We start from the raw sequence: 14284 nt of genomic DNA on the forward strand, positions 1-14284 counted from the left end.
AGATCCATGAAACTAAGTAGCCACTGCTTTCCCCAGTGGCTCCGACTCTGCTCTAAAATCCAAGAAAAGAAGAGGGTAGGATCCCTCTTTACAGGGTGGCGAAGGGTTAGTGTTTTAGGCAGGTCAGGTCACACGTTTGCAGGCATCTATCCCATGATCTTGTGTCAAACCCAGGCAGTAGAATTGTCATCTCATGCCTGAAAATATTTCAAGTAAAATAAATCAAACTGTGCTCTGGTTAATGTCTTGAGATCATCACTTTTTGATGCTCTTTGCTTGTCATGAAATAAACTCCTTCACTTGTGACTATGAGCTTATCAGAATAAAATGTGCTTTTATGTGGATATGTAAGTGGGGAATATTGTCACAAAACTTTGTTTTACTCATTCTGCTGACTTACACATTAGAATAAGCACCTCCAATATCACAGTCACAGGGAACACATCCATGGAGATGATTTCCCAGTCCCCAGTATCCAACCTACAAAGAGAAAATGCTCCAGGTTGACTCAGGAATGAAGATAATTGCTATGCTGATGTATAATGCTGAAGGTACTGCAATTCAATTGATACCTATCAAATGCCTACACAGCTTGAACAATCACACAGTAGCTTTTTTTTGCCTGTGCACTTGGTAATGATTTTCAAAGACACATAGCTTCCATTCCAAGGACTTGCAATGAAGGGGTCAGTTGAGCTGTCTGTGCGTGAGTCAAGTGGAGATGCTGAGGAAACCGCACAGCCCCTCTGACAGAGCCAATGTAGCCCCAAGCTGGGTTGTTTAACTACCTTATTTGCAACTGCTTTTATAAAAAACAATAGACTCCCTTACTGCAAAATCCCTGGGGATATTTACTTAAACGATACTGAAATATTTGAGTGTAAAAGGAAAGCAGTCAAGCTGATTTTGAGCTCTTATATGAATATCACCGTTCAGTAGAATCACTTGTTTATAAATAAAGTTGTTTTGGCAAAACAATCTCTCTCTGTGAGAGTCAGCTCTGTTGCTTAAGACTTTTCATCATTGCAACATCTTGACCTTTATTCAGTATAAACAGCTGGTGAGATACAAACAACTATTTCTTAAATCTGATAAGATTTACTAGAAAATTATCAGAAAAATACTCTCCCCTTAAGCCTCAATTGAACATGCTCAGATAAAACTAAGCTCTTACTAGGCATGGAATTATTGTTTGAAATGGGTTTGTTAAATAACCATATGTTGTTTTTTAATCTTGGTAAAATTTTATGCCCAATTTTACTTAAGAAGATTTACTTTGAACATTAAAAGTTGACATAATTTGTTACAAACGCCGCAGCAAAGACTTTTGATATTTTTTCCCAAACCAAATTTCAGTTTAGGCAGAAACAATATGAAATGAACTGTGTCACTGAGGACATGCCTGGGAAAGCTTCCTCTGCGCAGGCGGGTACACCACCACACTGGCCACCTCAGCACAGGACCAGGGCACCATTCGACAGATGTGGACGTGGGGCACCTGGCAGGTGCATGATGAGCTCACTGGCAATGGCAGGTGACCCTAGTGTGGCCCTTGCTCGATTATTTTCCTCCTGCGAACACCACTGAGTTAACTGCAAACTGGCAGTTAACCTGTCAACCAAAAAAGTAGGCCTGAATCTAGGGTTTATTGGAATGATCTGCTGTGGTGTCTTCATGGGCCCTGTTAAATGCTCTGTGTGCATCTTCCTGTTGCCCATACTTGGTCACCGAGCTTGGAGTGGCTCACCTTGCTCAGTGGAACTTGGGAATGACTTGCCTGTGTCACTTCGAGTGCCTTCTTCATACTTACTTCCAAGCTGTCTTTCCCCACTTCCTCTGCTCCATCCTCACATGTTTTCAGTAAAATACTTATAATATTAGCACAAAACTATGTCTTAATAGGCATATGTTTCATATTTATCAGCCACATTTCCTCAGACACATCAAGGTCACTGTTCTTTTATTAGGTTAAGATTTTTTTTCCTTTCTAAAATGTCATGGTGGGCTGCCAAGATTGAAGAACAAAGAGCGGGTTTGAACTCCATATTGCATAACACATTTCTTATGGAGTAAAAATGTTTTATTTGACTAATTTTAGACACACATACTCATATGTTTAGTGGAGTCTGTGAAAAATCCAAGAGTTTATTTATCACAGGAATAAATGTTTTTTACATGTTTCTAAGATGTTTTAAAAAACATTTAAGTTGTTTTTTTTAAATGACCCTGTCCAAAATATTTTTAGGCAAGGCGTGGTAAAGGGACTGTGGGCAGAGGACAGAAGAGGCCCCATGATCTGGGAGGCCCAAAGCAGGGGCCAGAGAAATGGTCTCACATCCCACTGCCTGGCACTTTCAGGTGAACAAAGGATAACACTATTGACGTGAGCTATATTCCTTACACTGTACTAATTGTGGTGATATTTTGTAAAGTACATAGATGTCTAATCACTATTTTATATACTAGAAACTAGTATAATATTGTATGTCAAGTACAATTAAATTAAAATTTATAAAACCAGGAATATCAGCCCTGGCTAGGTGGCTCAGCTGGTTGGAGCATTGTCCCGTATACCAAAGGGCTGTAGGTTTGACCCCAGTCCGGCACGTATGGTAGAAAACCAATGATGTTTCTCTCACATTGATGTTTCTTTCTCTCTCTCTCTCTCTCCTTCCCTTTCTCTCTAAAAGCTATAAAAATATATCCTCAGGTGAGGGAAAATAAAAAACAATCCAGGAACATCTTTGAAGCACAATAACACAAAACACAATAAAATGAAACAAACAAAACAAACAAAAAAAACATTGGCATGGGTGCCTGGGTCGGTTCAGTCCAATCTGGTAAATGTTGGTGTGCTGGTAAATGTTTAACCACCAGCTCTCTGCAGGAGGGTGGGAGCTGATTTCCAGTGTTTGCTGATTTCTATAGTATAAATACTTTTAGCACAGGAGTATCCAAACACAACAGGACAAGGAAAGCAATGAGCAAGACCAAGTCTTTCTTAGGCAATGGCAATAGAAATCTGCATCTCTACCTACAAGGGAAATTGTAGACAAATACTACGTACCATGCACTCCTCACAGTGTGGCCCCGTGGCAAAGGGCTGGCACAGGCACTGACCTGTGTCTACATCACAGGTCGAGAGTGGCAGACTCCCCAGAGGGTTACAGTTGCAGGCTGAAAGCACAACACACACAATCATTGATTTCTCTTTCACCCTGTTTATAAATGTTCCTAATAGCTCACACTGAGCAAAACACGTGGCCACAGGAACACAGAACAGCCAGCCCTGCCAAACTTACTGTCTGCCTGGCTGCATGCTTACTGTACTACACACAACCATGCACAGGAAATTCAGTTCCAAACACGTCCAGAGCCCTCATGTAGACCTACTGGATGGCAATTAGGAGGAGACAGTCATGCAAACTGAGTGCCTGGCACTGTTATTCTGAGTAATGCTGGCTGGGTCGCTGACTAGAGGCAAGGGTTTCTGAGTGTCATGGTTGTTACTGATGGCTCCTTCTATGGCTGATGCATCTATTGTTTCCCTATCTATTTCCTCTTTTTTTTTTACCACCTTTTTACATTTTTATTTCCTTCTCCTCCTCTTTCTTTTACACCCATAGACATTTCTGAATCCTTTTTATGTTATGAAGGCTAAAAAATTATGCTAACAGAGCAAGATGTGTATTTCCCATGCATTAAAAACCACTGTTCATTGAAAAGCCCAAATATCATCACCATCAACTGGTGAATGAATAAATGAAGTGTGATGTATTCATACAATGGAATATTATTCAGTAATTAAAAGAAATGAAGACCTGATTCATGCTACAACATGGATGAACTTTGAAAACATTATGCTAAGTGAAAAAAGCCAGATATAAAAGACCACAAATTACAGAATTCCAATGTATGAAATGTTCACAATAGGCAAGTCTTTAGAAACAGAAAGTTGATCAGTGCTACCTAGGGCTGGGGGAATGGGAGGATAGGAAAATAGTAGATAAAGAGCATGGGGTTTCTTTTCTCTGTTTTTGTGGTAGAATATACGTAACATAAAAGTTACTGTCTTCACCATTTTAAGTGTGCAGTTCAGTGGTGCTGGTGCACTCCTGTTGTTGTGCAACCTGTCTCTGGAACTCTTGCCATCTCACAAAACTGAAGCTCTGTTCCCACTGAACACCATCTCTCCCCATTTCTTCCTCCTCTTCAGCACTTGGCAACCACCATTCTACATTCTGTTTGAGTGGATTTGATATTCTAGGTACCTCTTGTAAGTAGAATTATGCAATATTTGTCCGATTGTGACTGGCTTATTTCATTTAGTATACATAGTGTTTTCAAGGTTCATTCATGTTGTAACATGCATCAGAATTTTCTTCTTTTCTAAGGCTGAAAAATATTCCATTGTATATACACATCACATTTTGCTTATCTACTCATCCATGGATGCATATTGAGTTGCTTCCACCTTCTGGCCACTGTGAAGAATGCTGCCATGAACAGGAGTATACAAATACCTCTTCCAGACTGTGTGTTCAATCTTTTGGGTATATAGCCAGAAGTAGGGTGTGGGGTTTCATTATGGGATAATGCAAACATTCTAAAATTATTGTAGTGATGGCTACACAACTCTGACTATATGAAAAAAATTCATTGATTGTACACTTTAAAAGGTGAATTCCATGGTATGTGAATTATACCTCACTAAAACTGTTATAAAAGAAAAACAAAACAAACAAAACCCCCTATTTGGCCACTTCTCAAGGCATTAAGTTAGCCAGTGAACCAGGGAAAATGTCTGGAGTGCTGCACAGTGTTGTGGGCAACTGGCTTGACTATGTAACACATTCTCCTAAAATTTAGTTTTGCCATTAAACTCAAGAAGAAAATCTTATTACAGAAAGATTGAGCACACTGTGCCCAAAAATGAAAATAATATACAGTTCTTTACATGGGCAAGAACATAGTGTATACTGCTGTGATGGAAGGACAATTACTGTATTTTTCAGACTATAAGACACAACTTTCCCCCCAAATTTGAGAGGAATAATGGTTGTTAATGCTGCTGTTGAATTCTGTTTACATTTACATTGTTGAAATATGTTATTAAATATTTTACCACATTTTTTGCTTCAAAAAGTTTTTTCCTATTTTCCTCCTCTAAAACGTAGATGTGTCTTATGGTCTGAAAAATACGTTATTTACGAGGATTCCCTGAGGATTCTGCAGCTCTTTGAGACCCCAGGCAGCTGTAAACTTGTGTGATGCTAAAGCCAAGGGCTTCTTCATTTGGACCCAGAAAACTCTGAGGTTTTTCCTATTTCCCTGCAACCCCTCCCCTGACTCTTTAGTTTTTTCTTTGTCAGAGAACATAAAAATACTAAGAGGGGTTTGAGAAGGAAAGAAAGTAAGTAAAAAATAAAATAAAAAGAAACTAACACACAAAATTTGCGCAAGAAGTCATCAGTCTATACAGAAATGCACGTGATTTAACAGTCTGTATAGGAGAGTCCTAGTGGCAGCTGTTTTTCTCAAGGTTTCACAACTTGGCACCGAAGTTCTTGGCATTTTCCACTCTGTGCTCCAACAGAAAAATGTGAGAGCCCCCTGCTGGTACCTTATGATTAAACTCAGTAAGTCCCTGAGAGTTAAACTATACTAAACTCAACTGAGTTTTATGGGCATTTTTAAATTACTTTTAAAAACCGAGAAGCTGGAAGTACTCTTAGGTATTTACAATGACCAAAGTTCAGAGACGACGGAGATAGCCGAGAGCCTTAAACCCCCCCGGGCCAGTTGCCCAGCTGCTGTTGACTTACGCTGACAGCCCAGGGGGTCAGTGGCACTCAATCCGTAGTGACTGGACTTGCACTGGTCGCACTTGGCTCCTACCACATTCTCCTTACACAGGCATTGGCCGGCCACAGATCCCAAGGCAGAATCGGATTGACTCACACAAATGCCACCCGATACGGTTCCGTCAGGGTCACATTCACAAGCTGGGGACACAGACATGCATTGTCTTAATCAACTGCAAATTGTGGGAAACCTGAAATGTAAGCATAGCATTTTACTTATGCAATAACTGTTTTACTTTGCTTAAATCATTAAGTATGTTTAAATCATTAGACAAGTGGGCAAGGGCTGCTCAGAAATATCTCTCAGATTTCTGGTCTTTGTAAGTGTTGACAAATTCCACCCATTGTTTAAAAAGAGACTTTTAAGTGATTCTAAAGTAAGAGGACCAGAGAAGACAGCTATTCTGAAAACTGGACATTGATAATAGATCGATTCCTTTGGGGATGATGGAAATGTTTTGGAGCTAGGTAGGGGAGATTGTTGCGCAACACTGTGCCACCGCATTGCTCCTGTTAGGAGCACCTGCATGAAAGAAGAGGGGAAGACTGAGAAATGTTCATAGCCTTGTTTTCCTTATGGATGTCTGCTGGTGGGACAAAACCTGAAGAGAATCTGGAAAATGAGATAAAGAGTCACCTTTAGCAAAGGAGCAACAAAAGTTCCAACTTTCCCTTCCCCCCTTTTTTTCCCAGTAGAAACGAACAACTGAAGCAAGGAGTGTCAAATGATAAAGGATACTGATAGTGTGAATAATTCCAGAGGGCAGACATTACTGAAGGTAGAACTCTCTCACAGTGAGAGCTGCCCAACAGAGCAGTGGCCTCCTCACCAGCAGTACTGTCCAGGCTGGAACAGCACTTGTGCCTTTTTAGGGGATGTGTGTGGCAGTAGACATTAGATGACAACCAAGGTCTCGTATCTTTATGGTGCTGTGTTTTCAAGGGGTTCCACTTTTAAGGAATGTAATAAGAATAAAAAAATGAATATCCTGATTCTAAGGAATAATTACACTCACATTTATATATGTCTTCTTTAGATTAATAAAAATAATCCCCTCAGGTCTAAAGCTATATTTACATAACAACCAGTTAGGTTAGTAAGTTTAGTGAAAAAATCCAGTCAAACCAGTTGTTTGGTGTCATTGAAGCACTCACTTGGTTGTCTGACAGAATTTTGCAATGTCAATTGTTTGCTATTAGATTGTGACTTGTGAGAAAATCTTACTATGGAAAAACAGCACTGGATTCTGTTTAGTTTGGAAAGCCACAATTTCTTCTAATTAAAACCATTGTTTCTAGAAAGGAACAAACTGGATACATTTCAGAAGTAGCCAAAAGGAAAAAGCTTGGCTTTATTTGGGAGACATTCCAAAGGGCTAGCACTGAGTTCCAGAGTGTAATTTAAATATATACAGAAGCATCTCTGGGGGCTGTGGGTGAGTGGGTAGTAATTTTACTTTGAAATAACCCTACAACATGGCCTTTAAGATAGAATTTCAATAAAATCTCTTGATGTCACACAACTTAATTCTAACAAACTTTTATTACCAGAGGTTGAGTTTACCAAATCTTTGTTTTTTTCTGTGCTTTAATCATAGAAGAGTTAAAATTATTCAACTCTTATGCTTGGAATCTGATTATGTAAATATTTAGGGTCAAACAAAAACAACTTAGTGGAAATTTATGTATGATTGCTGCTAGTCAGTCTTAATACACGTCATTTGTACAGACATACTTGCACACACGTAAACACGTGTTTAGATGAACTGGGAGAAACTGAAGAGTCTCATGATGGCAGTTTCTACAAGCTCCTCATCTGCCTTTCCTCAAGAAACTCCTTGTTTACAAAGAATGACTTCTTAATTTTGTATCAGGGGTACTAGTTTTCTTTCCTTGGTTTCCTTCAAAAGCACCATCAAGTTAATACTTAAGGAACCATCAAGTTAATACTTAAATTCTTAAGGAACAAGAATTAGTTTAATGTGTTCAAAACATTTGGTTTAGTTATTTCCAATCTCTTTCCATATTCTAAGATTATCTGTTTCAAAACATCATATTTTCCTGATTCCACCTAAGAAAGCAATTTCATCCTCTTTTATAAATACACAGCATAAAAACATAAATAAAAGTTTCGTGTGTGTGTGTGACTATGGATGCTAGTAAAAAAAATGTAGGACATTGATTTAAAAAATATATTTTTTGAGATTTCAGTTCTTTATATAAATTTTAAACAGGCCATGTAAGGTAAAATTTCATGCAATCAGGTACCTACTGAGTAATCAGAGCAAAAAAAATTAATTTATGCTTTTTTTACATTGTGATGATTGAAAGTTTGAAATCTAGAATATTGTATATATTCTGTCAAAAGCTACTGAATTACTTCTGTATAAGACTTCATTTTATGTAGTATGTATTATGCAGTTTCATAGCAAGTCCCCTATACAACATACTGATGATAGTGTGTGAATCAGGATATCTGGGTATTGAGAGAAACAATTTTCCATAAGTCTTGCACATTTAAACATTGTGCTGAGAGTGCTGACAATGCAAGGCCCTGACTGCTCTTTATCAAGGCCATATCTCCACACTGTGTTTGCAGTAAGCTACCTTGAGGAATGAGGAAACATATTCCCCCTGACAAAGAATGAGCTTGTTTCCATTGCTATAAAAGCAGTGAATCCTCTGCTTGATGTTTCCTGGTTCTGAGATAAACTCATTAGGTATACAGGATCCACCTGATATCCTTTGAGTTGCTTCATGGAACTTGGGACTTGGGGACTTGGGAACTCACACCAACACAAACATCTTGCTCCTCTCTGTGCCATGAGGAATAAAGTTCTTTGTCTTTGACCCAGGAGTTTCATGTTCTCCACCAGCATCCATGAAACAATAAAAGGCTAATTTGTTAGTCTTCAAGTAAAGTTCTCAGACCAGGAACTGGCCCTGGGTGTTTGAAATGGGATTAGAGTATTTCTCTTTGCAGGAACTGACAACAATGCTGAGACTAGAGAGAGGCAAGCATGGTGTCTAGGGCACAAAATTTAAAAAGGCACTCTCTGTCAGACCAGTGTGAGTGGTGAGTGTCAGCCCTATGCTTACATGTCTCTGAGATGACACAGAGAGTGAGTGCTTCCTTAAATTTTGGAACCTAGGTGTTTTGTTACTCTAGTCCCATTCCTGCAGGGAAATGCAAGTTGAAATAATGGTGAGATCCCACTTGAGTAGCAAAATTTAAAGCATGATAAAACCAAGTATTGGCCAGGATATGGAGCAAGATGAACCCTTATACACTGTTGGTCAGGCTGCTACTTGGTATACCTGCCTAGGGGACAATTCAGTATTAACCAATATATTTGAAGAAGTTTATGTCCCAGTAATTCCATTCCTAAGTATGACTCTTAGGGACAGTCTTTGTGTGTGTGTGTAGTAGACCACATACATGGCTGCTGTAGCATCAAAATGGACAAATAGATTTTATCAGATTTATAGGAAGGAAGGAATTGCACACAGAAATTAAAATTGGAGATCTAGGACCGCTTGATATAGGCAAATCTTATAAATATAATGTTGAATGAAATACTCAAAGACATAATACAGCATAATATCATTTATCTAAGGTTTGAAAATATGCCAATATGTATTACTTGTAGATAAAAACACATGTGAAAATATAAAAATAAGCATAGTCAGCAGTGTGGTGATTGCTGGCTGGAAGGGGATATAAGGGAACTAAATGGTAATGGAAAAAATACTATAAAGACTAAATTTAAGAAAAGAAAATAAGTAAGGGACTTCTGGCCAAGATGGAAGCATAGGTGAACACACTGTACCTCCTCACACAACCAAAGGAAGGACAACAACAATTTAAAAACAACAAAAAAAAACCCCAATCAGAACCGACAGAAAATCGAACTGTGTGGAAGTCTGACAACCAAGGAGTTAAAGAAGACGTACTCATCCAGACTGGTAGGGGGGGTGGAGATGGGCAGCCAGGCAGAGACGACTTAAGGCAAAGTGGCAGCAGGCGGACCCAATGCCAGATTGTGGAGCTTGGTGCACAAGGCTGCAGATGGCCAGCAGGGTGGTGGCTGGTAGAGTGGACCATCTCACATTCATGTGCAGGTAAAATGCGAGGAACAACTGGGTAGTGGGACAGACTGCACAACTGAGGGCCCCAGTGAGGGGAAATAAAGCCTCACACCACTGATTAAAAACACGTGTGCAGGTTGTGGCAGTGGGAGAAACTCCCAGCCTCACAGGAGAGTTCGTTGGAGAGACCCACAGGGTTCTAAAATGTACACAAATCCACCCACCCAGGAATCAGCACAAGAAGGGCCCAATTTGCTTGTGGGAAGTGGCAGAAGTGACTGAAAGCCAGCAGAGAGTGGACCAAGCACCACTGGTTCCTCTCTGACCGCCCCCCCACATACAGTGTCACAACGCAGTGACATGGGTCACTGGTGAACACCTAAGGCTCTGCCCCTTACTACGTAACAGACAAGACAAAAAAAATGGTCCAAATGAAAGAACAGATCAAAGCTCCAGAAAAAAAATACAACTAAGTGATGAAGAGGTAGCCAGCCTATCAGATGTACAGTTCAAAACACTGGCAATCAGGATGCTGACAGGATTGGTTGAATTTGGTCACAAATTAGATGAAAAAATGAAGGCTATGCTAAGTGAAATAAAGGAAAATATACAGGGAACCAATAGTGATGGGAAGAAAACTGGGACTCAAATCAACAGTGTGGACCAGAAGGAAGAAACATGTAACTGGAAAAAAATGAACAAGAATTCAAAAAAATGAGGAGAGGCTTAGGAACCTCCAGGACATCTTTTATTGTTCCAACATCTGAATTATAGGAGTCCCAGAAGGGGAAGAGGAAGAGCAGCAAGTAGAAAAGTTATTTGAACAAATAATAAAGGAGAACTTCCCCAATCTGGCAAAGGAAATAGACTTCCACGAAGTCCAGGAAGCTCAGAGAGCCCCAAAGAAGTTGGACCCAAGGAGGAACACAACAAGGCACATCATAATTACATTAGCCAAGGTGAAAATGAAGGAGAGAATCCTAGAAACAGCAAGAGATAAGGAGACAGTTACCTACAATGGAGTTCCCATCAGACTGTCAGCTGATTTCTCAAAAGAGACCTTACAAGCCAGAGGGGGCTGGAAAGAAGTATTCCAAGTCATGAAAGGCAAGAACCTACATCCAAGATTGCTCTATCCAGCAAAGCTTTCATTTAGAATGGAAGGGCAGATAAAGTGCTTCTCAGATAAGGTCAAGTTCAAGGAGTTCATCATCACCAAGCCCTTATTATATGAAATGTTAAAGGGATTTATCTAAGAAAATGAAGATAAAAAATATGAACAATAAAATGACAGCAAACTCACAATTGTTAACAACCACACTGAAAACAAAAACAAAAGCAAAGTAAGCAAATAATCAAAACAGGAACAGAACCACAGAAATGGAGATAACATGGAAGGTTATCAATAGGGGATTAGGAGGGGGAAAGATGGGGGAAAGTACAGAGAATAAGTAGCATAGATGGTAGGTAGAAAATAGACGGGGGAGGGTGAGAATCATATAGGAAATGTAGAAGCCAAAGAACATGTACGACCCATGGACATGAACTAAAGAGGGGAATGTGGGCAGGAGGGGGTGTGAAGGGTGGAGGGGACTAAAGGGGGGAAAATGAGACAACTGTAATAGGATAATCAATAAAATATATTTAAAAAGAGAGAAAAAAAGAAAAAAGTAAGCATGGTAATAATTGCTAAATATATTAGAGTTTATCCCTAGAAAGAAGGGTAGACAAATGGGACAGATTGCACCTAGGACATCACTAGTACCTGTAATGTCTTCATAAAGTCTTGAAGATGATAGGGTAAGAAATTTTGATGAAGTTGGTGGTGGTTATAAGTGTGTTTACTATATTATTCTCTATTATTTTGTATATGCTTGAAATATTTTATTTTTAAAAGTTGAAATTAGAACTTCCAGCCAAGATAGAGGCATAAATAGACATACAGTACCTCTTCACACACCCAAAAGGACAACAACAAATTCAAACACACAAAAAACTCCAGAATTGACAGAAAATTGAACTGTATGGAAATCAGACAACCAAGGAGTTAAAGAAGAAATAGTCATCCAGACTGGTAGGAGGGACAGAGGAGGGCAGCTGGGACTGAAATGCCTTGATGCAGCAAGGCAGCAGCTAGAGGACCAAGTTGACAAGGTGGCGGCTGGTGGTCCCACATTTGCGTGCAGGTAAACTGGGTGGAACAAATGGGGAGTAAGACAGACTGCACAGCCTAGGGCTCCAGTATAGGAAAAGAAAGCCTCAACACTTCTGGCTGTAAAAACCTATGGGGGTTGTTGCAGCAGGAAAAGCTCCCAGCCTCAGGAGAGTTCGTTGGAGGGGCCCTTGGGGTCCTAGAACATATGCAAACCCACCCACTGTGGAATTATCACCAGAAGGGCCTAATTGCTTTCAGGTAGCAGGGGAAGTGACTGAAAGCCAGCCAAGAGCTGAGCAAGTGGCATTGTTACCTCTTGGACCCCCTCCCCTACATACAGTGCCATGGGTTGGTCTGCCCTGGTGAATTCCTAATGTTCCGCCCCTTACTCTGTAACAGCTGTGCTGAGACAAAGAAATATGGCCCAAATAAAAGAACAGATCAAAAACTTTAGAAAAGCAACTAAGCGATGAAGAGATAGCCAACCTATCAGATGCAGAGTTTAAAACACTGATAATCAGGATGCTCACAAAAATGGTTGAGTATAGTCACAAAATAGAGTAAAAAGTGAAAGCTATGAAAAGTGAATAAAAGGAAAATGTACAGGGAACCAGTAGTGAAGGGAAGGAAACCGGGACTCAAATCAATGGTTTGGAGCAGAAGAAAGAAATAAACATTCAACCAGAACAGAGTGAACAAGTAAGAATTCAAGAAAATGAGGAGAGGCTTAGGAACCTCTGGGACAACTTTAAATGTCCCAACATCTGAATCATAGGGTTGTCAGAAAGAGAAGAAGAAGAGCAAGAAATTGAAAACTTACTTGAAGAAATAATGGAGAACTTCCCCAATCTGATAAAGGAAGTCCAGAAAGTTCAGAGAGTCCCAAAGAAGTTGGGCCCAAGAAAGCACACACCAAGGCACATGATAATCACATTACCCAAGATTAAAGATAAAGAGAGAATCTTAAAAGCTGGAAGAGAAAAGGAGACTGTTACTTACAAAGGAGTTCCCATAAGACTATCAGCTGATTTCTCCAAAGAAACTTTACAGGCAAGAAGGGGTTGGAAAGAAATATTCAAAGTCATGATAAGGAAGGATCTGCATCCAAGATTACTCTATCTAGCAAAGCTATATTTAGAATGGAGGGGAGATAAAGTGCTTCCCAGACAAGACCAAGTTAAAGGAGTTCATCATCGCCAAGCCCTTATTATATAAAATGTTAAAGGAACTTATCTAAGAAAAAGAAGATCCAAACTATGAATAGTAAAATGACAGCAAACTCAACAACTATCAAAAACTGAACCTAAAGCCCTGGCTGGCGTAGCTCAGTGGATTGAGTGCGGGCTGGGAACCAAAGTGTCCCAGGTTCGATTCCCAGCCAGGGTACATTCCTGGGTTGCAGGCCATAACCCCCAGCAACCGCACATTGATGTCTCTCTCTCTCTCTCCCTCCCTCCCTCCCTTCCCTCTCTAAAAATAAATAAATAAAATCTTTAAAAAAAAAAAACCGAACCTAAAAAGAAAACAAAAAAAAAACCTAAGCAAACAACTAGAACAGGAACAGATTCACAGAAATTGAGATCACATGGAGGGTTATGAGCCAGGAGGCAGTGGGGGGAGAGTGGGGGAAAAGTTACAGGGAATAAGAAGCATAAATGGTAGGTACAAAACAGACAGGGCGAGGTTAAGAATAGTACAGGAAATGGAAAAGCCAAAGAACTTATAAGAATGACTCATGGGCATGAACTAAGGAGGGGGAGGGAGAATGCTGGTGGGAGGAGGGCTGCAGGGCACAGGGAAATAAAGGGGAGGAAAAAAATGGGACAACTGTAATAGCATAATCAATAAAATATACCTAAAAATACAAAATAAAAGTTGAAATTAAAGATGAAATGGTACTTTTTTAATGTTGAAAAAAGAAAACAGAAGCCAGGTAATAACTCATGCATCTTAACAACAAATTTAAATTGTCTATAGCCAGTTAAATGTAGGTAATTTCAGTAGTTAACTGTTTGCTGAAGCTGACCACCTAGAAATTCCAGCTGTGTGGAGTCGCTGAAACCATTCGCCCCCTGCTGACTGAATCTAGAATAGTTTCCTGAGTTTCCAGGAGGAGCCCCTGCAGCAAGGCTGCCAGGATGGACCTGGATTATCTGGCCCAATTTGTTCAGAGAAA

At 39.8% G+C, this 14284-nt stretch overlaps 1 protein-coding gene across 1 annotated transcript in view; it reads right to left on the reverse strand.

Annotated features, from left to right (window-relative positions):
• LAMB4 (laminin subunit beta 4) overlaps positions 1–14284 on the reverse strand; it is a 116712-nt gene that overhangs the window by 74256 nt on the left and 28172 nt on the right. Inside the window, exons 12-14 of the mRNA XM_045827792.1 lie at positions 5826–6005; positions 3068–3177; positions 401–480 (exon numbers count right to left, since the gene is read on the reverse strand). Coding sequence (XP_045683748.1) covers positions 401–480; positions 3068–3177; positions 5826–6005 — 370 coding nt within the window. The remainder of the gene's footprint in view (positions 1–400; positions 481–3067; positions 3178–5825; positions 6006–14284) is intronic.

The sequence above is a fragment of the Phyllostomus hastatus genome, unplaced genomic scaffold (assembly GCF_019186645.2).
Source record: "Phyllostomus hastatus isolate PE091 unplaced genomic scaffold, TTU_PhHast_1.1 phas_scaffold_78, whole genome shotgun sequence".
NCBI classification, from domain to species: Eukaryota; Metazoa; Chordata; class Mammalia; order Chiroptera; family Phyllostomidae; genus Phyllostomus; species Phyllostomus hastatus.